Source organism: Salvelinus sp. IW2-2015, linkage group LG28, assembly GCF_002910315.2.
Source record: "Salvelinus sp. IW2-2015 linkage group LG28, ASM291031v2, whole genome shotgun sequence".
Classification (NCBI taxonomy): domain Eukaryota; kingdom Metazoa; phylum Chordata; class Actinopteri; order Salmoniformes; family Salmonidae; genus Salvelinus; species Salvelinus sp. IW2-2015.
In genome coordinates, this window is record NC_036868.1 from 15857309 (window position 1) to 15883623 (window position 26315).

A 26315-nucleotide genomic window follows, 5' to 3' on the forward strand; every position below is an offset into this window, starting at 1 on the left:
GAGAGTTCCCAGTTGTCTTGAAAGCACCATAAATCCAGATAATAATAAAAGTTTGACAAAATTTGCCCATGAAGGACTGCTGCACCACCTTCCTGTTCAAGTGAGCACAGCACAGCAATGTGAGTCCAAAAATGTCTTGTATGCTGCTGCATAAATGATGTAATATGCCAGGGAGATATATGTTCTGTAGCTAAGAAAGTAATACTAATTGTATGTTGTGTAGTAAGATGTTAGTAGCCCATGTGCCTCACCCTATTAATGGTCTATTTTCACCTCTTAATTTCACCTACTGTTCTGACTTGGTGATGCACATGTAGCCTATAACCCGTTTTTGAGAAATGTAATCATCGAATATTGTAAGAGCTTTCATTGTCTGCTTATATGCCCCCTTTAATTATCCTGCGGTTCTGACTTGGTGTAGAGGGAGAACACTGTAAGAACGGCCCATGTTCTGAATTCTGTCGCTGTACATTTCAAAAGTGCTGAACAAATAGTTATATTGAAGTCCGTCCTAGCTCGCTCATTAATGTCTGAATCAAAATGACGGATTGCCTCTTACCCGCTTGTTGTCACTTATGCCATAGTTTGTACATCTCAATTGTCAGTAGAAACCACATTTGTTTAAACAAGTCAGCCATATCAGCCGTGTCTCTTTTAAAGGCAGTAAATGAGGCTGAATGAACTGTTTTGCTGCCAGACAAGGCTCCGCTGATAGCCAGATGTAGCAGTGGTAAGATGTTGGGACTGCTGTTGGGACAGCTTMATGTAGGCCCTAACAGTTTGTGGGCACCGTTTGTCACCGTTATAGTGCAATTAATGTATTGTTTAGTGTTGTGTCTTTGCTGGCATACAACCCACATTTTTTGTTTTGTTTGCCCCAACAATATTTACATGCTAAAATCACCACTGGGCCTGACCCATGCCACCTCGGGATACAGGGCACTGGAGTTTGGACAGCAGTCTTTTCTTTATCGTCCTCCACAACAGGATTCCTCCATGTGGGACTACAGGTGTCTGTGGCCCTGGCCTGGACAGATGAGGGGAACAAAAACAGGCCAACAGTTAGAGCACAATAATCTCCCTCATTAGCAGCAGATTTGTCTGGCATAAACATCAGTTTCCAGGTCATACATGCAAAAACATGATCATTTGATAACTGGGGTATGAAAGACAAGCGACATACAGATGTCTGCTGTGCTGCAATGCAAGCCACTTGACATATATTTTAGATAAGGATGTGTCGCTTTCTTTGGCCATAAGGTGGCATACAGTACCTACCCGGAAGATAAATAAACCAGAATTTGCAGCAAAGCCAGCAAGAGCCTTTAAGCTGCCTCACGCCACCATTACTGACTGAAGATGGCGGCGTCAGGCACCGCAGCCCCCCGTTGCCTTGTCCAGTATGTTGTAGTCCGTTCGGATCTGGTCCATACGTTGTCCTGGCCATTGGGAGCGGTTATATCGCAAGCCTGCCATGCTGCCACCGCCGCCATTCATCTTAACTACAACGATCCAGACACGCAGGAGTACTTGGCAGAATTGGACAGCATGCACAAAGTGGTGCTTCAGGTAGTTGGGACTGCTAGCAAGTTTATCAACATTATACTTCTACTAGTTAACTAAATGCCAGTATTTTCCGTAGTGCGCAAACGTGTGCGCAAATTGACTCGGCACATGCGCAGTTGGCTCATATCAAGCTGCATAAAAATAGCCTCTCAATACAAAATCATTTGTACGTTTCTTTATGTAATGTAAATATAGTAGGATGGAAGTTATGCAGTGGTATAAGATGGGATGTAGAGAAAACGAATGCTTGTGAAGTGATTCTTTCTCATCATCTGTGTTTGTCAGGCTCTGGACCAGGGCTCCCTGTCCAGCCTGTCTGAGACGCTGACAGAGAAGGGGGTTGCTCACAAGCTGTGGATCGAACAGCCAGAGAACGTCCCCACCTGCCTGGCCCTGAAGCCTTACCCTAAAGACACTGTACATCCTCTGCTGCGCAAGTTTAAACTGTTCAAATGACACAGAAGGACCCCTGTACATGCATGCATGTGGTGAATGGAGTCTGGACCACAGCTCCACACCAGTTAAGATGTTCTTTTTTGGGCGGTTGACCTGTGCATCTCGGTGAGGAACCATCATTCAGTGTCTGTGCTTCAGATTCATAAGGAAAAATCTCACTCTGATAAGCAGTGTATTATCTGTCCTACAGTAACAGGGAGACATCACTCACTGAACCATGCCATAAAATGGCCATTTAAAGAGTGGATGTCTGGCCATGTAATTTGATGTGGCCACATATCTTGTGATTCAATGAAAGGGTGAATTGGTGACAGGTTATGTAAGGTCTTTCTCTAGCTGCTGATGAGTGGAATCTGTTTACAAACTTAGTAGATGCAATAAAACATTAATGATTCTAATTTGTGTCTTGTATTATTAGTCTGAATAAATAAATAGAGGTTGAAAGAGAATGTAGCTAGTGGCAAAGTCAATTAAGAACAAAATCTTATTTACAATGACGGCCTACACCGGCCAAACCCGGACGACGCTGGGCCAATTGTGCGCCGCCCTATGGGACTCCCAATCACAGCCGGTTGTGAAACAGCCTGGAATCGAACCAGGGTGTCTGTAGTGACACCTCTAGCACTGAGATGCAGTGCCTTAGGCTGCTGCGCCACTCGGGAGCCCTAGTGACAGTAATGAAATGAAGAGTTAAGTATATAGTAATAAAATAGAGAATCAACCAAAATTACATAACCTGTTTTACACGGTGCTTTTATTGCGATGTGTTGCATTCTCACATTCATGGATGTTATAGATTTGTTAGTCAAAGCATCATTTACTTTCAAGGTCAGCATCTTCACCTTGGAAAAGCAACAGAGGGACCGAACGCACGAGGTGTATGTGTAGAAGTGTGTAAACTTTGAACTAATCCCAGTCTGAGCAGCCACATACCTCCCCAAAAAAACGGACAGACAAATAAGACATTTCAGTAGATGCAAAAACGGTTTGTTTTTCAGCCTACAGGGGGGACCCCCTGTAGGTACTGGACCCAGCCTGAGACTGATTGTCTACAATGTCCTAAGAAAAGGTAGGATTTATCCCAGGTATTCCACCTGGACACAGAAATAAAAACATGCATAATTCTTCCAGATACTTCATTCATATTGTCCTACACAGCTGCTCCGATGCCTCTTTAAAAACAAGTTTATACAAGTATAATAAACATAACTGGACAAAATGTGTAAAATATATATATATATATATATATATATATATATAGATATATATACATATATTTATATTATTTTTACAGGGGAAAAAGTGGAACCTCGTTTCAATGAGAAATCATTGCCCTTATAAGTGGCGAGATACAAGCTTTTGAGTTCTCCAACCACAACCAACTTCAGTCTCGATAAGGCAGCACATATAATACTTGACAAACATCATCAGCAAACAGTTGCTCCAATAATCTAACAGTTGAGAGGTAATATCTGTGTAGGGTACAGTGCAGTACTCTTATCTAAGGATGTTACTTCTGTATTAGACAGTATGTGATAAGGTGGCGAAGAAATGCAAAAGTGATAGCAGTAAACGTATGTAGGGCTGTTACTGCTTGGTAGGTATTACTAAGCCTAGAAACATAATGAATAGAACTGATGCTACACTATATAGCAGAGTACAATAATTGCAGGGAGCATAGCTGAGGGGGAATGTTTTGAACAGTTGAAGCTGCTGCAAGACAAGACGTATGAGTGTAAGCGCGTTAGTTAGCTGATGGCCGAGGGAAGGGGCAGTGGATCACCTGAAGAAGATACGCATAGTTTAGATTGAGGATCTGTGGCAGAGTGAACTGAAACTACATAGATTAGTAGTAGAGAAAGTACACTTCTCTTTAGTCATCATATTGATGGGCTATACAACCAAGTTCTTTGTTTTTAAGAACCTGAGAAATGACTAGGATTACTAAAGAAAAGTCAGATCAATATTTTACTTTCTAATACATTCAGAGGATTTCCTTTTTTTCTTCCTAATCGTGAAATAGTAATCTGATTTGAACAGTATTCATGATGGCCTGTTTCCTCTTAATAATTCTGATATAAAGTGCAAAACTAGATTGTATTTCTTGCAAATTCCTGGAATATTTAGATATTTAGTAAAAAAGTCATGTAAAATACAGCAAACTTGTTTTATAAAGGTAAAGATAAGAAAATCGTCATTAACATTATCATCAAACAGCGAGGAGCAGTCCTCTATGCAGAAAATATATACAAGAGGCACCTCAAATTTGGTATAAAGTATTCAGCTAAATACATTAATATTTTTTAATGAGATTCAGTTGATAGATCAGACAATTATCAACAACACTAGTTTAAGTTAAAAAAACGAAAGTTAGGTAGTTTTTTTTTCTTCTCTTCAAGAAACTAATGACTGAAAATACCATGATTTAAATAATTGATTCAGATTCTAGTGTGGCTTTGAATACTTAAATCAGTGTAAAATAAATGCTTTTCGCTAAGGTGCATAGCTAGCTGTTGCAACGTTCTCTCTTCCTGTAAACAATGACAGCACGTCAGGCCATACAATACTTTTTGCATCTTTGCTAGGAGTCAATGGCAACAGGGAGAATAAGTTTCTAACTGATCATACTTTGGGAAATTCCAAAGAATACAAGTTACATAAAAATACTATAGCTGATAGGTCACTTGTCAGTATCTTAGGACAAAACGTGTCAAAAAGGAAATAAAGGACAAACAGGCAAAGCACAAACTACCACAAATTAGTCATGTGGTCAAAGAGGAGCTAGTATGTATAGGCATGAGACTATTTCATTTTAGAAAATTTAACAAACGCTACATTTTGTCTCATCCAATTGCATGAGGCTTGCATATGATATGAATTAAACATCTTGAAGCTTTGGTCATTACTTCTGAAAATGCAAAAAACTACATCAGGCGATCTACAAAAGCCCACTTAACTACCGAAGCCATGCTTCTCAGAATCCAAGGTTCCACTTTCTCAGATCTGTTTAAACTTTTTGATAACAGATAAATTAAATAATATGGCCTTTTTAAATGAACCCGTACAAAAGCCAATCCATGCTGCTTCTCTCTCAGTAAAATCACATTCAGCAGTCGCTAAACCATTCCCTCACATAAAGAGCAGTCTGAACAACACCCACAGGAAAACTTGCAGGTATCTAAAAAGAAGAAGAAATCAAATCAGGACATAATCGGTTTCCATCTTAAACACCAGATACACAGTATTAATCACATACATACACACACTCAGTCAATATACATCAAAATGAAAAAATTTAAAATAAAATGGAAGCGAGTAGTTAATACCACAAACTTGGAGCACTACATTTTGTTGATTCTGAACAAATACATATTCACATTGTCTGTTATATACATGTTAACATGTTGAAGAACCAGTTCAAATATTTACCTTGTACCTGTACTGAATGGACTGTCTCTGCCATTGAGCAGGTCTTGCTTAAAGTAATGTCTGTTTGTTAATGAGCGTTGTCTAATGGTGCTTTGAATTTGGCATATTATATCCCAAATGCTAAACAGTTGATATTAACAGATCGGATTAACTTCCACATTTGATGCAGTTCTATTACCACTATCCATACAGAAATGCCTGTTCCTCAATGAGGAGCAAAGGCTGGAGAATGTGAAGATGAAAAAAAAAACACGTTATCCTTTGTAATACTTCTGTGAGTGTGAAACCTTTAGCTGGTACCCCATATAGTACACGTATACTGAAAACAAATGAAATCCTTCCACAAACATTCTGTTGTTAATTTGTGTTTCTTCCGTGTGTTTTGTAAAGTGTATGTTTATTTACATGAACCAAACAGTGGCTGAGGAATGGCTTTAACCTTGATAAATACTAACTGTTAACCCACGGCCCGTTCAAATAGAAAAGAAAAATGTAACATTATCAGAAGAGAAGGAAACTGAAATACCTCATTTAATTATATATGCAATAGGGTAAAAGCAAAGCAACATTTTAAGTTTCTTAAAATACACAGGAACAATTGGTATGTAAAATCAAGGTTTATCTGTTTCACAAATGTTTTTTTCTGTAAAAGTATTCAAATTGGAAATTGCTACCAGCTTTTCATGTCAACTGTAATCGACATCACACAAAATGATCCCATTTTCAGGTTGAATTTGAGTTGTATGGTGAGGACGCCTGAGCCACTGTTTGGGTACAGTATAAAGCACACGCACACAGACACCATTGAAACTGTACATAAAGTGATTCACAAATCATAGAACATTGGCGTTCAGTTTGAGTTGGTGTTCAGTTTGAGGTCTCCGGAGGAGGATGGTGATCATACATGCTATTTCAACTGATCATCCCTAACCCTCCTCGGTTATTAGCTGTGCTCGGGTAATGTTGCACACCTTGTGAAATACCTTGTATATACACAGCAGTGAGACATCTAGTTGGATAATAACAGTTATCCTTTAGAAAGCCTTGTTAATCAGAAATACAGGTACCCGGGATAGAGCAGAGAAGACAAAGTAGACTTGATTTTTCATTATCATTACAACGCCGCAAAACATTTATTTTGTCTCTTCAATTATGGTTATTGCTTGTTAATAGGTTCTTGTTTACTCCTATAAAAACATTGTGTTTGTTGGCAGGACTTTATGTGAATGAATGTGTATAGTAAATATCAACAGAGGTTAGCGCTGATAGACAGTGTCTGACTGGGCAACAGTAGGTCACATGAGCAGTCAAAAAGAGCTGTAGTGTGCGGCCAGTGGAGTGACATCATCACGGGCAGAGTCGGAGAGAGAGAGAGAGCTGTGTTTCCAAGACAACACCCCATTCAACATCCATCACTTCTTAGTGAGGAAATTCTACTGTTACTAGCTACAACATATTCATGTCTTTGTGTGATATTGATAATCCACTCCTGTTTGTTTCGAGGTTAATTTAAGAATATTGAAACATTCAATGGGATGCCAAAAGAGCAGAGCTAGCCATTTCTAAATCAATCGCAAAAATTCTTATACCAAGATTTTCTTTTTTCACATTACAGAATACAGAGACAGTTTCCCCACCACAACATTTAGCAGTGTTACATTTTCATAATGCCAAATGTCGCCTTAAAACATAACTGACATCTTAGACGCCGCAATTTTTTTTAAAGGGGGGTAAAAACCTGCAATGAATCGCAATGTATAGTTTGAGCTCAAAATGACAGTTGCTTTTTAGAGTAATTAAATTACGCTTTTGAAAGGAAAGTAGATAGTGTGAATTCATCTCATCCTTGCTGGACAATACTACCCAGCTGCACGGTTCTACATGGAAAAACAACACTGACAGGTCAAAGAGAGCCCATTGTGGCTCGTATTCACAGACGCTGGGGAGAAAAATGTGTAGGACAGACAGTTAGTTTGACAGTCAGGTAGTTAGAAAATGCCCTCCCAGGAAAGACAGTGTTGCCAACTGAACAGAGCAGAGCAGTCTCCCATCCCATCCTGGCCGTGATGCTTGTTGTCCTGACGACGCAGATGACGAGAACAGAAAAACAAAAACGAGAGCTGGGAACTTCCTCCCATCAGGCACTGCAGTGGAGAGAGCCAGTCAGTCACAGATCCAGCTGAAACTGAGCTTTCCATTGCAGAGGTTAAAAACCTAACATTCTTAAAACGTTGTCCCCACAACATCGCCCCACCTGCCCCACCTGCCCCGCGCGAGGCAAAAAGGCGAGACGACGGGTTAACCACCCAAAGCTGAGCTCAGCTGCACGCTGCTCGCACTCCCAAAACGTACTGCTGCGACGGCCTGATGGAACGGGCCAATAAGGAACCAGGTCATGTTTTGACGACCGCGACGACTTGGCAAAACCGGAACCTGATTCCTTTCTCAGAACAGGAAGCAGACTTTGTGTTGAAAGTATGTAACCAGGAATGAGTGCTGAACGATCGTTGCGGTCTTACGGTACGGGCTGAGGCTGTCAGGCAGGTAGACAGACACGCTGTTACCTGGACCTCAGTCTCCCTCCCAGGGCCTTCCTAACCAGTCCAGCAGGTAGCTGTCTAAAACCAAAGGTGAAAAAGAAAAGAGGTTGTGGTGGTCTATGGAGAACCTTTCCGCTGGCAGGCAGCTGAGCTGAGGAGTCACTCTGTGAGGAGCTGCTGGAGGAGGCTCTTCTGCTGGGACTGGCTGCTCTGAGGCCCCTGGGGTCCTTTCTGGGGGCCTATGGACCCCGGCTGGTTTAGGTAGGAGTCGCTGCCCACCAGGTTCACCGTACACTGGACGTCGGCAAACACTTGAACCTGCTGTACCTGATGAGGAGAGGAGGGAGAGAGGACATCAGTGGAGAAAGGAGGGAGGAGAACAGAAGGAAATGAAAGTGATAGGAGAGAGCCTTAGTGAAATGGTTCACCACAACAGTTTTGGTCAAATGGCAGTTTGGATGGTCTGTTACTGCTTTTCTACTCGAGGACTTCTAAGTTGCGGCGGCTGACTTCAGGTGTGGCACCCTCACCTGATCGTTACACATGGAGTTGCCAAGGTTACTGTTGCCCAGGCCAACGGGTGGTCCCATGGGAGGTAGTGAGCCCACACCCCCTGAGCCTCCTGCCATTGACACGGTGATACTCATGTTGTTGTAGACCCCRTGTTGCCCAAAGGCCTGGGGCGTCGTCTGACCAGACTGGCTGAATAAGCTGACACACAAGACAGAACACAAAGTCATGATACCAGTGGTTTTATGTACACTCCTCTTTCAGCTGCTATATCTGGTCATTATAACTACCAAGACAATATATAGACTTCAAAGAATGAACCACATCTGGTATAATGTTACATAAGTGCTTGTTAGAAAGAATTCTCTAAGAAACAAACAGGTCATTATTATGTAATAATGATGTAATAACCATCTGACCGTGTCATTTCTATGTAGATGCCAAGTCAATAACGGGCTATGCAATTTACACGTTTACACAGGCATGGCTCTGGCCACCTCACCTGTTGCTGCCCATGCCAGCTTGCTGCCAACTCTTCATGTCAGGTGACTGGTACCCAGGAGGAGGCTGGGCTTGCTGGAGCAGAGGACTCTGGGAGGTGGAGTTCTGAGGGGACAGCAAGGGGCTGGTGGGACTGAGCTCTAGAGGGAACGAGGGGTCTCCTTGCTGGACCATACCTTTGAGGAAAAAGACAGAGAGATAGTGTTAGAACATTCTAGAGTCTAAAACATTTTCATATTGATATTTGTCAGCAGCACTCTATTCCATTTTCTATGGATCCTGTCTGCAAACTACTTTATATCACATTTTGATATTGACAATGTCAGCACATTGTATTGACAATTCCTGATGCTATCGAGACAGAACCATCAACCAGACATAATCTAGCAGTGATTATGGTGGATACCTAGGTAGCCTAGTCACTCACCCGGTCCTCCAAACTGCTGGAAGAGCCCAGGCTGGACCGCCGAGTTCACCCCCCCAAACTGTCCCTGCATCCCACCCATCATGGCTGAATGGCTGCCCATGGGGCCCAGGCCCGACAGCTTGGGGTCCAGGGGCCCTCCCATGGGATTGAAGAGGCTGGGAGAGCTGGGTGGGTTTCCTGACATGGGGCTGTAGCCTGGAGGGTAGCTAAACTGTTGTTGCTGTGGCTGGGGTCCTTTTTGTCCCCTGGTGGCCCCAATAGGCCCCCCGGTCCCCATGCCTTGCCTCATCAACATGACCTTCTGCTGCAGGAGCTGCCTCTGGCGGTGCTGGAAGCTGTAGAGCTCCCGCTGCCTCTGGGCCAGCATCTGGGCGTTTAGAGGAGGCTGCAGGGAGAGAGGATAGGGGATTAATAGGAGACACCTTCTGTCCGCAAAACAGCCCTCACATTCATGCATAGATTCCCAAATGACCTATAACATTTGAAATAGACTGGAAGGTACTTCCTTCAGAGAGAGGGAGATGGATGGACAGAGAAGAGAATCAGGCACTTTGTTTTCGTACCACTAACTCAGTATAACTAGCTATGATGCTTAGGACTTACTCAATACACACCATGCCGAAAGAGGGAGAGAAACAGAGTAAGAGAAAAGGATTGGAGACAGAGAAAAACAATTACGAGAACAAGAGAGAAGGAAGCGTGAGGACAGGATTGATGGTGATCGTGAGTTCTCCAGAAACACTCACCTGAGAGGGTATATGAGGCTGCTGCACTCCCTGACGCATCCCCATGGTAACGTGAGCTCCCCCTGGGAACTGGCTCATGGCAGCCAGCCTGTTCTGCAGCTGGCAGAGAGAGAGCGAGAGGGGAGTGAGTCACACGACTGATAGAGAGGAGGGAGGGAGGGGAGAAACAATAGAGGGAGGAGAGGAGGAAGGGAGTGGACTAAGTGAAGAAATGAGAGACGAGAGAGTGAGAGCAGATAGAAGGAAAAGACAGGATTGAGATAAAAAAAAAATGGACTGATGAGTGAAGTGTGTGAAAGAAAAAGCTCATGAGAAGAGAACTGATAGAAAGGAAACGGGAGATGGGAACTCAACATCTGATCAGGAGACGTGTGTTAAAGACTAATAAAGAGGACCAGGAATGAGAACAAAGGAGTTGTGCTGAAATCCAGATTCTTAATATCCTTTACTTTGCCATGAGGTCTTTTAAATCAACATGAGCAGCTAGCAGAAGAAGCACTAAAGTCCTAATAATAATATGCAGAGACCGCTGTGTGGGAACCGTGAGTAAGAGCAGCATGTGTGAGGGGAGCGGGATGGAGAGAGACCTTGAAGAAGAAAAAAAAAAAAAGGAGATGTGAGCCACGTTTGTGTGGGAGCAGGCTGACAACACATCAGGCGGTCTCTCTCTCTCTCTCTCTCTCTCTCTCTCTCTCTCTCTCTGTGTGTGTGAACGGAGTTACATATAGAGCAAAAAGGATAATAAACAATCAATCCCAGTGAATATACAGCACATACAGTACTCTCCTACCATAGATGGGCTTGTAGCAGCCATTTAGTTCCCATGTGTTTGTTCTGCTGTACCATAATGGAGCATAAGAGGTTCTCTTCCTCACATGACCATCCATTTCACCGCGCTAGCTAGCCCTGCGTAGCCACACAACACAATGGCACATTAACACAATGTAGGGCTGCCCGGTCGGCCAGGAGGGAGATTTACTATTGCCAAGCCAGTGTTTAACGAGCGCTGGCTCTGACTAGGATTAAAAGGCAACGCTGTGTGATACAGGCTTCATTAACGTAAACAAGACCTGTTAAAACTCACCTCCCTCCTGTGTAGAGGAGAGGAGGGAAACAACTACGCCCACGTTAGAAAGATGGACCAGGGGAGTGGGCCAGCCTGGCTAGGTAACTCTGTTCCTCTTGAGCAGCGGTGTCATGGTTTAATTCATACAAAAAATATAAACGCAACATGTAAAGTGTTGGTTCCATGTTTCATGAGCTGAAATAAAAGATCCCAGAAATGTTGTGCAGAAATGTGTTTGTATCCCTGTTAGTGAGCATTTCTACTTTGCCAAGGTAATCCATTAATCCTGCCAGGTGTAATATATCAAGAAGCTGATTAAACAGCATGATCATTACACAGGTGCACCTTGTGCTGGGGGAAATAAATGTGCAGTTTTGTCACACAACAGAATGCCACAGACATCTCAAGTTTTGAGGGAGCGTGCAATTGGCATGCTGTCTGCAGGAATGTCCACCAGAGCTGTTGCAAGAAAATGTAATGTTCCTTTCTCTACCATGTGGAGGTCCTGGGCTGCCTCCAACGTCATTTWAGAGAAGTACGTCTAACCGGCCTCAAAACCGCAGACCACGTGTAACCACGTCAGCCCAGGACCTCCACATCCGGCTTCTTCACCTGCGGGCTCGTCTGAGACCAGCCACCCGGACAGCTGATGAAACTGAGGAGTATTTCTGCCTGTAATAAAGCCCTTTTGAGGGGAAAAACTCATTCTGATTGGCTGGGCCTGGCTCCCCAAGGGGTGAGGGCAACCCCTAATGTACCCGCTCTGCCCAGCCCATCCTACCTGCTGTGGGCCCTGCAGCCTCTGTTGCAGCTGTAACCTCAGCTGGTTGGGTGGCAGTCGGAGCTGGTTGGCAACGCCAGGCGCTCTGCCCATGCCCCCGGGGAAGGCCCCCCTGGGTGCCCCAAAGACCCCCATACCCTGCCCCATCTCTGGAGGGAACTGGCCAGGGGAGCCAGTGCTGAACTGAGAGGGGTAGCCAGGCAGCTTGGGGTCCATGGAGATGGGGGTGGCGGCAGGGGGCTGGGAGGGAAACCGTTGAGGGGTGGGGTCAAAGCAGCCGCCCTAGGGAGAGGAATGGATAGGGTCAATACTGGGTTAATTACAGTCCAACAAACTCTCCAGGACCAAACTAATCATTACGTGAAGCATGTATCGATGATTGCACTACTGTACTGGAGAGTAATGATTCTGTGGTGCTTTGGACAGGAATTTAAATTCCCTCTATATTTAGCTCTCATTCAGCTCTGCAGTGTAGTAGAATCAGGTTGTATGACAGTGCCTGTCCTCTTATATAGATAACACTTGAAGAAGGCTAACGTAATCTACTATCATTCTCCTCCTCCTATGATCTCACCTGTACCAGCTTGTCGATGCCCAGGGCTCGGTCCAGCTCTGCCAGCTCGCTCTCGTCCGTCCCACTCAGGAAGGACACCAGCTGGTCCAGGAGGGCCTTCTCATCGTTACGACCCTCTGGGGTGGTGGGGGGGCACAGCAGCTGGTCCAGCGGGCACGGGACACACTGCCTGCTCCACACACAGGGGGAGTCAGGAACATGGGAGTCTGTGCATTCAATGTAAGGATGTGGAAGGTTTGGTTCTGTGTGCGTGTGAATTGGAATGTGAGCAATGAGGAATGTATGTGTCTGTGTGTCCACAAAGGAGTACTATACTCACTCCTGAGGGGAGGCCAGAGAGGCTTGCACGGGGTTTCCCATGCCTCCATCAAAGGACAGAGAGTCAGTCAGGGCCAGGGGCCGGAACTGCTGAGAGTCCGTCTCCATCTTAGACAACCCTGAAAGACAGCACACACAACTCTTAACGAACCCCCATGAAACAAACAACTAACACATAGATTCCATATTATTCTGTAATCATTATGTAATTTCCAACTATTTTCGGAAATGCCCTATAGATATTTAACTGAGGATTGTTTGATATGAGCATATTCTAGATCATACCGGTGTTGGAGTTGAAAGAGTTCATGAGTCCAGGCTCTGTGTAGGGGCTGCTGCTGTCTTTCGGTGTCTGGAAGGGCTCCCCTTGTCCCTGTCCCTGGCTGGGGGTGGTGGGGCTGCAGAAGTCAAAGTGTGACTGGTTCTGCAGGCTGGAGGAGACATCCGTGAGCCCTGCACAGACACAAACAGACACACGGTCAGGATCAGTCCTTTCCTGAGTGGCCACGTGGAAAATGAAGACAGGCAGCATACAGTGGGATGACCCACTATGGTGACCCCTCACCCTTGAACCCCCTAATCCCTGCTGTACCTCGGCTTGGTGTTCGGGGAGGCTCCCTCTTCACGCTCATGGCTCTGGGAACGTTGGCCTCGCTGGGCTGGAGTAGGGTAGGGGATTGAAGCTGGTTCTGGGGTTGGAGATGGGTAGGGGACTGGAAAGGGGAATGAAGCTGGTTCTGGGGTTGGAGATGGGTAGGGGACTGGAGAGGGGACTGAAGATGGTTCTGAGGCTGGACCTGAGTAGGGGACTGAAGTTGGGGTTGAGGTTGGGAGGGGGACTGAAGCCGAGGCTGTGGAGGTGACTGGAGCCGAGGTTGAGGTTGGGTCTGGGGGCTATGGGACGACAGGGCCTGAGGGTCACCCTTCTCCTCGCTGCCCTGCTTGGCCCCAGCGGGGCCCCTGAGGGTGGGCAACAGCTGGCTGAGAGGGTCCAGGTCAGCAGGTCCACTGGGGAACTAAGAGAGAGGGAACGGGGCAAAGAATGAAAGGAAAGGATGGGAAGGGGGGGAGACAGGGACAGGGAGAGAAAGCAAAGGTCAAAGAACTTCAAAGGCTGCCGCTGGAAGCTCTGTGCTGGGGAGAGACAAAGTCCTAGAGGGGCCACAAATAAACACAACTAGCTCCTGATATAAGAGGGCAGTGAGGGAGTGTTACTATGCGCTCAACATAAATAGAACAAATACAGCAGCGAATCACATGCTCCCTTTAGAAGGCAGCAGCAGCATGCACTCAGGCAGCCCGCCAGCAAGGCACCCTRACGTTCCAGACACTGTGACAACCACAACAACAGGGATATCCAGAGTTACATATCCAATGTCCCCAATTCTAACCCCCGGCCCCAACCCTAAAACCTAACCCTATTCCTAACCTTAACCTTAACCCCAAACTTAAACTGTCTGAGAGGTCTGCATGTCTGGGACGTGATCTTGCTGCATCTGGATACTACAGGGACTGTGTATGAGGGAGTAGGGCTGCAGACAATACCGGGTCTCTGGCGGCCTGCTGTCTGCAGGACTGGGTTTGGGTTTGGGGTGGCGCAGGCTGCAGCACAGGGCGTAGTGTCCCGTGGCCCTCTTCTCAGTCTTGACCCGGACCGTCTGCAGGCTGAGAGCGGCCGGAGGGGCAGGTCTCTCAGGTCTTCTCATCCGTGTCCAGGAGAAGCGCAGCAGCTGGTGGTCCTGGGGGTGGTGGGGGGTCCGTTGGGGTTGGCGGTGGCAGGGCTGGCAGGAGGCTCCTTCTTGATCTCAGACTCCTTGCCGTTGCCGCCCTCGGTCGGGCTGCTGTCCTGCAGGAGGCGTGGAGGATCTTGTGGCGCTCCGTCAGCGTGCTGTGGAGGCCGGGCACTGAGGGGTGGAGGTGGGTGTGTTGGGGTGGGTGTTAGGAGCGGTGTTGTTTGGGGTCCCCAGGCGGCCCCACTCTGCCATTGTCCAGGAGCTGGTTGAGTTTGGTTACCCCCCAGGTACTCTCCTCCCCCACCTCCTCCTTTTCCCTCAGGGGGCTTTGCGGGGGGAGGGCGCGTTGGGGAGCTGGTGGGGTGCTGGCCTTCCTCTGAGGTAGAGGGGAGGGCAGAGAGAAACCCCGGGGGGTCCCTGATCCACCGTCCCCACCAGAGTGGTGCCGGCTGAGGATTCCACCGCCCCCGCCACCACTCACCTCCTAAGGCCCTGCCGGAGAGTGCAGGCCAGGAGTGGAAGGGGAGAAGGGGTTCCCTGGGACGCGCGGGCTGCCGCCCAGCCCCGGGCTGCCCCTGGGGGGCCTGGGCGACATGAATGAGGTAGGGATGGCTGTGAGGGGGCTGCCCAGGGGTGAGGGGCTGTTGACCTGCTGAGGACACAACCGGTTGGGCGTCAGGTACCCTGCTGAATGGCTGGTGGGTGTGGTGGGGGCGGTGGTGCCGGAGCTGTTTCCGTTGTTGAGATGGAGGCTAGAGGTGGGGCCTGGGGCTTGGCTGGCCTCGATGCCCGCCGGTAGGGCAGGGGAACGGGAAGGGTGGGAGGAAGCAGGGCTCCCATGGGTCAGTAGAAGGCTGGAGTTAGTGTTTTCCTGAGAGCTAGCAGTGTTGTGTTCCCTACAAGAGAAGGAAAACATGAGCAAAACATCAGCTGGGTGAGAGAAATATTCTGGAAAAAGTATTGTTTGTTTATATCATTGGCACAAAAACACATTCCCATCAGCCTATACTATCCTATAGAATTCCTACCCTTACAACCATCGTTGATTGGCAATAAAGTAATCAACTCTACTTGTTCCACATGACCTGCCAGTTTGTGTGTTCTCCGTGCCTGCACGGTTGTGTGTGTTACCTGTCAATAGTGTGAATGCCCATGATGAAGGGCTGAACGTCGGATTTGGGGGGGCAGCAGAACTTGCAGCGGGTCTGAGCGCTGAGGGGGGTCCCGTCGCTCAGGTTGAACTGGTAAAGAGGACTGATGGCCGTGCCATGGGTCATCACTGGCAACACGCACATGCACAAACAACAATTGGCCTACTTATCATTGTGGCTTACTTTTAAGGAGAAAAAACATATATGTTTTTGCAATGGTACCACACTGTACTTTGTTATTACAGTTTCATTATTGAGAAAAGTGCAAAAAGTTTCTTTCCCCTCTCCCTTCCTCCCTACTCTTCCTCATCCTCCACTTCTTTCCCCCTCCTCCTCACCCTCGTGGAGCAGCTTCTTGGCGTGGGAGGGTTCTTTCCCCTGTGGCTGGAAGAATGCGTAGATGCACTTCCTGACCAGGTCCTCCCAYCCTGGTCGCCCCGTCGCCCGCAGAGCACTGGTCTCTATGGAGATGATTTTCCCTGGAGATAAACAGACACACACATCAAAAAACACACATCTGTAACCAGAGATACTGAGGCTCGGTGATGAAACCCAGATGGAGTTACATTATGAGGTCAGAGTTAGAGCTCCACAATGATACAAAATACATATTGTTTTTGCAACATTGTGGACCACTCAAAGTGAGTTTTGAGACACTCAGATGTAAATGGCAGTAGTAGTGAGAGCTGAAACCCTGTCCTTTTCTTTCCTCTCTAGGTAGGTTTACCAACAAGCCTGTTTATTGTGCAACACTCTCTAGTTAGTCCACCTTCTGGAGCAACACTCTCTAGTTAGTCTACCTTCTGGAGCAACACTGTCTCTAGTTAGTCCACCTTCTGAGCAACACTCTCTAGTTAGTCCACCTTCTGGAGCAACACTCTCTAGTTAGTCCACCTTCTGGAGCAACACTCTCTAGTTAGTCCCTTCTGGAGCAACACTCTCTAGTAGTCTACCTTCTGGAGCAACACTCTATAGTTGTCTACCTTCTGTAGCCACACTCTCTAGTTAGTCCACCTTCTGGAGGCAACACTCTCTAGTTAGTCTACCTTCTGGAGCAACACTCTCTAGTTAGTCCACCTTCTGGAGCAACACTCTCTAGTTAGTCTACTTCTGGGAGCAACACTCTCTAGTTAGTCCACCTTCTAGCACAAAAAGAAAGCTCTCTAATCCACACATTGGAGTGTGTGTGTATGGAGTGTTTGTGTGCCAACAGCAGTTGCGAGGTAAAAGGTGAGAGGTCAGCGGTTAATACCTGTGGGATCCTGTTTGGTGATGAAGGACTCAGTGCTGATAGCGGGGAGCTGCTGGGGGCGAGGCATCCGACAGGCTATGCAGATCAGGCAGGTCTGCAGGTCTGGGCACAACAACCAATCAAAGGTCAGAGTTAAGACTCTGACAGGTGTGTGTGTGTTGTGTGACTGGTGTGTGTGTGTGTGTGTGTGTGTGTGTGTGTTGTGTGTGTGTGTGTGTGTTGTTGTGTGTGTGTGTGTGTGTGTGTGTGTGTGTGTGTGTGTGTGTGTGTGTGGGTGTGTGTGTGTGTGTGTGTGTGGTGGGTGTGTGTGTCTGTTGTCGTGGTTTACTCACCATCTCACTCGTCCTGCATGGCTTTGGGCTGGGAGACAGTAAAACACTGCATGATGTCGTACTGCTGCCGTGCCTCCTGGTTCTCTGAGTCCACCTCGTCAGGGGGCCTCTTCAGCATCCGGCAGCTAAACGTGTGACTGTTCCTCCGGCCCTGCTCCTGGGGCCACGGCACCCCGTTGACTACACACACACAAACACACAAGTAATGGTATAGACACACACACAAATCAATAGGAACGGGGACACAGACAGGTAAACCAATGCGTGTGTGATGTAATAATAATGGCTTGAAAAGAGACAGGAATGACATATGGGGTAGAGACAGATACAAAATATATACAATATAGACAAGAGAAGAGGGGGGAGAGAATAAGCAAGACAGAGAACAGTAGTGAGTGACCACGTTTACATGTGCCCAGTATTCCGGATAGTAGCTAATATCCTGCTTAAGGTCTCATTCGGGAGAAGCTGTTTACATGCACTTTTGATATCCCGCTCTAGAGTATCCCTGTAGGCATGAATAAACAGAATATTACTCATTTAAATTCCTATGGGTTAAATGGAATAGTAACTGAAATCTGGACACTGACTGTAGGCATATAACCTCTCACGTGTAACGCTGCGTAATAACCTATACTATTAACTCCTGCAGAATTATGCATTTATTGCTGTAAAACGATACAATATATACTTTTGTCTCCGGAACAGGAGTGGAAATATGATTTCTTTCTTTCAGCATCTCTTGAGAAAATGCAAATGTGCATGTAATGTGTTATCTTTGACACTGTTATGCAAGCAGACGGTATTTTAACCGTACACAATATGCAGCCAAGACGAACTGAAGTCTTATCAGAAACACTCTTCGTCGTTTTCTCAGCTTTTCATTTCCTTAAAACCGGTCAAACTGATGACATTTGGACATTTTGCACAGGTTCAATCTTTCCACTGTTTTGGAGTTATTGCGTTTTCCTCCTGGTCCCTAAACGAAACAGACAACTTTACCGGTGTTAACTAGATTGCTAATGCATTCATTCTATCAATGTAAGACATTATTCTGGTTATGACAGAAGAAAAGCTGCATATATCTAACTATAGTTGGCAAACAAATGGCCTACCAAATGTCGGAAAGTATAAGTAGAAACTTAATTTGAATTATAGTAAATTAATTATAGTAAATTAATTATAGTAGGCTAAATTATTATGGTGGATTGAACTGTTTGAAGTGATTTGTTTGACAGTCAGATGAAAACACCATCAAACAACACCGATAATACGCAAAACTGAGCCTGCGCAGACCACAAAAACAACAATAAACAGGATACAATTTTTACATCTCACAGTATCCCGTCTTAGATCAGCACGTCCCAGGCATCTTATCTGGGTTTCTCATAACTAGGATACAAGCTTATACAAGGGTTATTGTAAACGGGATTGGACGTTTATATGCGTCAACTCAAGAACTGAATATTTAATAATAACGGGATATTGGTGTGCATGTAAACGTGGTCACTATGTAGTGAGAGTTTAAGCTGAAGACAGGCAGGTAGATAGTAGCTAGTTGACCTGTCCATCTCTGCTGACATTAACCCATCTTGTCTGGCCTGGCCTTTATAGAGAGGAATTACTAGGGGCTTCACGGGACACAGACCCTTTCATGTCTCCTGGTTACTATGCTCTTATAGCTGTCACGTGATCTGGCTGCTTCATACTGCATGATACCATGCCTATAGCAGAGATTCCTCTCTTACCTCCTCTCCATCCTCTTTGTCTTTCTTTCTTACCCGTCTTCCCTCTATCATGTTCTTCTTCATCTCCTTTCCTTCCTCATCTCCTTTCTCTTGTCCTTGTCACACTGCTCGACTTCCTCTTCTCTTCCTTTCTACTTCTCTCTATTCCTCTGTCTGATCCCTCCCCCCTCTCTCTCGCCCTCCTCTCCTTCCTTCACCATCCTCTCTTCTCTCGTCTCGTCCCCTCCCCTCCTCCTCTCCTGTCATCCTCACCGAGGCTCTTGGGCAGCAAGTTGCGGATGAACTCATTGTGGTCTCCCACGTGGAGGATGCTGTACACGCTGGAGGTCATCAGCTCTTCCTGGGCGTAACCTAGGTAACTCGTCACATTCTCTGACACAAACACGATCCGGCCCTCGCGGTTGACCACAAAGAAGAAGCCGTCCAGGGCCTGGCCCGAAACAGAGGGAGGGACAAAAGAGGAGTGAAACAGACACCTCCGGAGGAAGGGGAACACACAAAGAGAGCAGGGGGACTTCAGCCTTTCTCTCTCTCACAGCCCCAGCCTCAGCCAGGGGTAAAGTGTGCCAGGAACTAACGTGGAAAGCATAATGACACTGGGCCTCACTGGGAAACTAAGTCCTGGGAACCATACAGAGTCACTGAATCACTCTGGACAAAACAGAGAAAATACTGAAGACAGAGAGATTAGAATAAAATTGCAGTTGTCCCCGAAAATTGCATTTTTACACAAAAAATATACACAACTAACTTTATGTAAATTTACTGTGAGCAGATGCACTTGAATTACTATGCATTCATTTACTAATGAGCAACAAAAAATATGATTATATTTTCATGAAAGAGTACCTGTGCTTAGAAAGCAGCATGACTAAATGATCCAATCAATGGATAAGTGGATACTTCCTGTGTCTGTCACTGAAATTCAAATTCCACCAAGCTTTATTGTTTCACTCACCTCGAGCAGCAGCGGCCCCAGAGCCTCTTTCTCCACCATGCCCTGACTACTGGACGAAATGTCACTCCTCTGCACCTTGTCCTCTGGCGATATTAGAGACGCTTTCTCTGCAGGGGACAAACACACACACAGATCTTAGGAATAGAAAAAAAAAGGGGGGGGACTGAACTTGGGGTGATCAGCCATCGCTAGCACACACGTTTAGTCTTCTTTATTTTACTGACATCAAACATTACACAGGCATTATGCAATTACTTAGCAATTCCAAGTAATAACTCTTATACAGCTTGTTACATAAGTTATTCCCCTCTTAARGACTGTACAGAATAATGAACATTGTGGACTTCTGCTGAATTATGTTCTGATGACATCAGCCCCGATCAAAGGGTTAGGGGGAATCAACGCAGCACATGACTACAGCACACTGTAAATCTACTGTACTGTTACTGTACAGCAACAGAAGCCAACAACTGGAAGTTTGKGTGAAACAGACTGTTTATTCTGGCATGGACATCAACAAATACTGCTTTGAGGAGTACTTATAATTAAACCATGTACTGTAGATGCATATCCCCAATGTCCAAAACTCTTGAAAAGCTATTCAACAATGACCCAAATCTCTTCTTGGACCTGGTGTATTGATCTTACGGTTTCAGTCAAGGTTGTAAGAGAGTGATGAGGAGAATGGGAGGGAGGGAACCACGGAGGAGGAGAGAGAGGAATAGTGGATCTGTGGATTGTCCAGTGATAAATGTTTTTTCTCTTCCTGATCAATGAGCTGATGATAGGCTGCTGAGGTTCTGGCCTGGGTGCTGGTGGGGYCATAGAGAGAGAGAGAGACAGTGGTGTCTGAGGCCAGCAGGGTTGAACACAGTACAGATACAGAGGACTGTACTGAGAAAGAGAGAGAGAGAGAGAGAGAGAGAGAGAGAGAGAGAGAGAGAGAGAGAGAGAGAGAGAGAGAGAGAGAGAGAGAGAGAGAGAGAGAGATAGGTGTTGACTATCCATCACATGTCATTACTATACTGTAGGCCTGACTCCTCCCCTCTCCTCACTCACTTGGCTCATTGCCATGGTAGCAGTCTTGGCCCGGTCTTTGACCCCTGAATCAGTCACACAGGAGGTCACGGGAGGGATGTCAGCACACAGAGCTCACTATACTGACCTGTCCCCACCAAGTAAGCAAACAACCAAGAGCTGGAAGAGAGGCCAGGGAAGAGATGAGAGGAGAGAGAGATACTATAAAGAGAGGAAGGAGAAGGAGAGGAAAAGAGGAAGAGAGAAACAGAGGTACTTTCCCTTTATCCCCGACTGGTCTCTCTTCTCCTGAAAAAAAAAAAAAAACTGAGTGTATATTTATCAAGCACGGTCTGGCTGGTGGCCAGGTCTTAAAATAAGGYTGGCGAGTGAGCACATCACTGTGAATTACACTCGGTATTCCAGGAGGCCAAGAAATGAAACCAAAAACACAAAGCCGTGATTAGGTTATTGACAAAACAACCAGGGTGAGGACTTTATGGCCTGAGACATTAATATCCTGCAGCGGGCCTGCCTGTTGGGACACTTGCTGCTCTACTGCTCAACTACACTGCTGTATCACTAGATAGCTACTGTACCACTGTTTAAACCAGAGCAGGGTTTAACTTCACAAAATAATAAGATGTTCATCAACTGCACATATTAAGTTTGCAAATGCATACTGAAATGTATATTTACAAGGCAATTCCATTTGTTTGGAATTGGTCTGGCTTAGAGACGTGTGTATTTTTCTCCTGTTGAGGATGTGATTRTCTTCCCTAAAATACATAGTTAAGTAACACATACAGATGTAAGATCTTAATTTGATCACCCTGTTGCAGGAGAACTTTCTTGCATTCAGGAATTATTTTACTTATAGTGTATTTGAGGTTTAAYGGGTAAGAAGCATAAATGTAACCACATGTAACATATAGATTTGCATTAATATACACCATTAATATACACTCCGAAAGTCTTTTTTTTTTTGTTATTACATAAAACCGATCAGAATTCCGCAGAATGCCGGAAGTCATGTCGGAAAATGTTTTTCCCGGGGTGTGGTGTAATATGGAGGACCCGGGCATGCCAGCCTATTCCCTATAATGTAAACTCCAACAGAAATAAATTAAAATGTATAACTTTAAATGAATCCAAATTGTTCGCACTCATGTCTACTGGTTTCAACTTACAAGCAAATACTTTATGAATGTAGTTACATATCAACTTGCAAGGTTGCTAGCCAACTAGCCCGCTAACTTTAGCCCTATCAGTCRGCTAACATTACGCTAGCACAGCAGAAGTCAAATAATGTTATTAATAAATGTTACCTATATGCAGTTCTCAGCCAGCAAGCTAGCCAGCCAGCTAATGTTAGCTATTTAGCCAACTAGCTATTAGCCTAGCCAACCACCAAGCCAAAGCCCAACAACTGGAGACCAGCTAGAACACAACTAACAAAACAACTAAAACATAACCGCAGATGAAAAGCAAAGTGAAGGCCTCCAGAGTGGCGCAGTGGTCTAAGGCACTGCATCGCAGTGCTAGCTGTGCCACTAGAGAACATGGTTCAAGTCCAGGCTCTATGGGAGACCCATGGGGCGGTGCACAATTGGCCCAGTGTCATCCGGGTTAGGGGAGGGTTTGMCCYGCAGGGATGTTCCTGTCCCATTGCGCACTAGTGACTCCTGTGGCGGGCCGGGCACAATGCACGCTGACACGGTCGCCAAGTGCTTCCACCGACACATTGGTGCGGCTGGCTTCCGGGTTAAGCGGGCGTTGTGTCAAGAAGCAGTGCGGCTTGGCTGGATTGTGTTTTGGAGGATGCACGACTCTCGACCTTTGCCTCTCCCGAGTCCGTACGGGAGTTGCAGAGATGGGACAGGACTGTAACTACCAATTGGATACCATGAAATTGGGGGGYAAAATTTGTAAAAAATAAATAATAATAAAAATAGCAAAACAAGAGCTGAGACTTACAGATTGATGGCTGGGGCCCATCCGATGAGTTAGCTTCACCGGGTCAAGGACTTCACCGGGACTACAACTAAGTCAGTGTGGGAAATACACAAGCAAGAGCCAAAACTCTCGTAGCCTACTTCACAGAGTTGAGGATGCCTGGTCATTCTTTAAAAGTTACTTCCTCACTATCTTAGACAAGCATGCTCCGTTCAAAAAATGCAGAACTAAGAACAGATATAGCCCTTGGTTCACTCCAGACCTGACTGCCCTCGACCAGCACAAAAACATCCTGTGGCGAACTGCAATAGCATCGAAGAGRCCCCGCGATATGCAACTGTTCAGGGAAGTCAGGAACCAATACACGCAGTCAGTCAGGAAAGCAAAGGCCAGCTTTTTCAAGCAGAAATTTGCATCCTGTAGCTCTAACTCCAAAAAGTTCTGGGATACTGTAGTCCATGGAGAACAAGAGCACCTCCTCCCAGCTGCCCACTGCACTGAGGCTAGGTGACACGGTCACCACCGATAAATCTGTGATAATCGAAAACTTCAACAAGCATTTCTCAACGGCTGCCCATGCCTTCCTCCTGGCGACTCCAACCTTGGCCAACAGCTCCGCCCCCCCCCGCTGCTACTCGCCCAAGCCTCCCCAGCTTCTCCTTTACCCAAATCCAGATAGCAGATGTTCTGAAAGAGCTGCAAAACCTGGACCCATACAAATCAGCTGGGCTTGACAATCTGGACCCCCTATTTCTGAAACTGTCCGCCGCCATTGTCGCACCCCCTATTACCAGCCTGTTCAACCTCTCCTTCGTATCATCTGAGATCCCCAAGGATTGGAAAGCTGCCGCGGTCATCCCCCTCTTCAAAGGGGGAGACACCCTGGACCCAAACTGTTACAGACCTATATCCATCCTGCCCTGCCTATCTAAGGTCTTCGAAAAGCCAAGTCAACAAACAGATCACTGACCATCTCGAATCCCACCGTACCTTCTCCGCTGTGCAATCCGGTTTCCGAGCCGGTCACGGGTGCCACCTCAGCCACGCTCAAGGTACTAAACGATATCATAACCGCCATCGGATAAAAGACAGTACTGTGCAGCCGTCTTCATCAACCTGCCAAGGCTTTCGACTCTGTCAATCACCATATTCTTATCGGCAGACTCAGTAGCCTCGGTTTTCTAATGACTGCCTTGCCTGGTTCACCAACTACTTTGCAGACAGAGTTCAGTGTGTCAAATCGGAGGGCATTTGTCCGGTCCTCTGCATCTCTATGGGGTACCACAGGTTCAATTCTCGGGCCGACTCTTTTCTCTGTATATATAAATGATGTTGCTCTTGCTGCGGGCGCATTCCCTGATCCACCTCTACGCAGACGACACCATTCGTATACTTCCTGGCCCTTCCTTGGACACGTGTCTATCTACCTCCAAACGAGCTTCATGCCATACAACCACTCCTCCGTGGCCTCCAACTGCTCTTAAACGCTAGTAAAAACCAAATGCATGCTTTTCAACCGTTCGCTGCCTGCACCCGCACGCCCGACTACATCACCACCTGGACGGTTCCGACCTAGAATATGTGGACATCTATAAGTACCTAGTGTCTGGCTTAGACTGCAAACTCTCCTTCCAGACTCATATCAAACATCTCCAATCCAAAATCAAATCAGAGTCGGCTTCTATTCGCAACAAAGCCTCCTTCCACTCACGCGCCAAACTACCTAGTAAAACTGACTACCTACCCGATCCTCGACTTCGGATGATGTCATCTACAAAATAGCTTCCAATACTCTACTCAGCAAACTGGATGCAGTTTATACACAGTGCCATCCATTTTTGTTACTAAAGCACCTTATACGACCCACCACTGCGACCTGTAATGCCCTAGTCGGCTGGCCCTCGCTACATGTTCGTGTCAGACCACTGCCCCGGTCATCTACAAGGCTATGCTAGGTAAAGTGCCGCCTTATCTCAGTTCACTGGTCACGATGGCTACACCCACCGTACACGCGCTCCAGCAGGTGTATCTCACTGATCATCCTAAAGCCAAACCTCATTTGCCGCCTTTCCTTCCAGTTCTCTGCTGCCTGCGACTGGAAGCGATTGCAAAAATCTTGAAGTTGGAGACTTTTACTCTCCCTCAACAACTTTAAACTGCTATCTGCACGCAACCGATCGCTGCAGCTGTACATAGTCCATCGGTAATATAGCCCACCCAATTTACTACCTCACCCCATATTGTTTTATTATTTACTTTTCTGCTCTTTGCACACAGTATCTCTACTGCACATGATCACGGATATTATCACTCCAGTGTTAATCTGCTAAATTTATTATTCGATTTATTGCCTACCTCCTCATGCCTTTTGCACACATGTTATAAGATTCTCTTTTTTCTTAATGTTATTGACTTGTTTATGTTTACTCACTGTTTAACTCTGTGTTGTTGCTCTGTTCACACTGCTATGCTTTATCTTGGCAGGTCGCAGTTGCAAATGAGAACTTGTTCTCAACTAGCCTACCTGGTTAAATAAGGTGAAAAAAAAAAATGAAAAAAAAAACAGAGAACAGCCAACACAAAAATGAAACAGAACAAAGGTACTACACAAATAGAGCAAGCAGGTATGCATTTTATTTGTTTTTAGCCCACGGCAAGAAGGCATGCTTACGGGTTGCCAGTAGATAACACAGCCAAAGTCAATGACGAGCATGAGGATGCTAACGTTAGCAAGCTTGAGCTAGCTACCGAGCTAGCATACGAACTCGGTAGCACAGAGTAGATTCTCCATATGACGTTGAGAAATATTGCATTGTGGGTAGTTTCAAAGACATCTGGAAATAAATTTATGAATATATAATAACCCCAAAATATAATTATGTTTGTAGTTATAGGTATAGAGCGTGACTACAACTAAGTTACTAAGTATTTGACCACACTGTAGTTACTCTGGTGAGTAAAAACACATGCTTCCTACCCTTTAAAAAGGCTTCTGAAGTTTGTAATTTCCACTTGGAAATTTCAGACTTGATTTTCCCTCACGAAAAATGTATCAACCTCTACAAAAATGCCCATTTATTATAATCCACATAATAATTCACATTTCCTGATGCTYCAGGATTATTTTCCTGCTGTAGCAAACTGGCTCAAATTAAGATCCTACATCTGTATGGTGCCTTCAGAGAGGCTAGGGTCTGTCCTTGTCTACCTTAGGATCAGATAGGAAAGGGGTGAAAGGGGAAGTGGAGGGACAG

General features: G+C 45.9%; 1 protein-coding gene and 1 pseudogene across 1 annotated transcript; one reads left to right on the forward strand and one right to left on the reverse strand.

The window, feature by feature from the left end:
- Nucleotides 1–1290: 1290 nt before the first annotated feature.
- LOC111954429 (peptidyl-tRNA hydrolase domain containing 1) lies at nt 1291–2420 on the forward strand. Its single transcript, XM_023974168.2, has 2 exons — nt 1291–1569; nt 1852–2420. The coding sequence occupies exons 1-2, from the start codon at nt 1360–1362 to the stop codon at nt 2020–2022; spliced, it is 381 nt and encodes a 126-aa protein (XP_023829936.1). The 5' UTR covers nt 1291–1359; the 3' UTR covers nt 2023–2420.
- Nucleotides 2421–2758: 338 nt separating this feature from the next.
- The window catches only part of LOC111954103 (nuclear receptor coactivator 1-like), a 109776-nt pseudogene continuing 86219 nt past the window's right edge, over nt 2759–26315 (reverse strand).

What these genes read in the sequence shown, in the direction of transcription:
- LOC111954429 (XM_023974168.2), top strand. Translation starts at nt 1,360, where the DNA reads ATGGCGGCGTCAGGCACCGCAGCCCCCCGTTGCCTTGTCCAGTATGTT. An exon ending in TGCACAAAGTGGTGCTTCAG is followed by an intron (nt 1,570 to 1,851) that starts GTAGTTGGGACT and finishes TGTGTTTGTCAG; the next exon opens with GCTCTGGACCAGGGCTCCCT.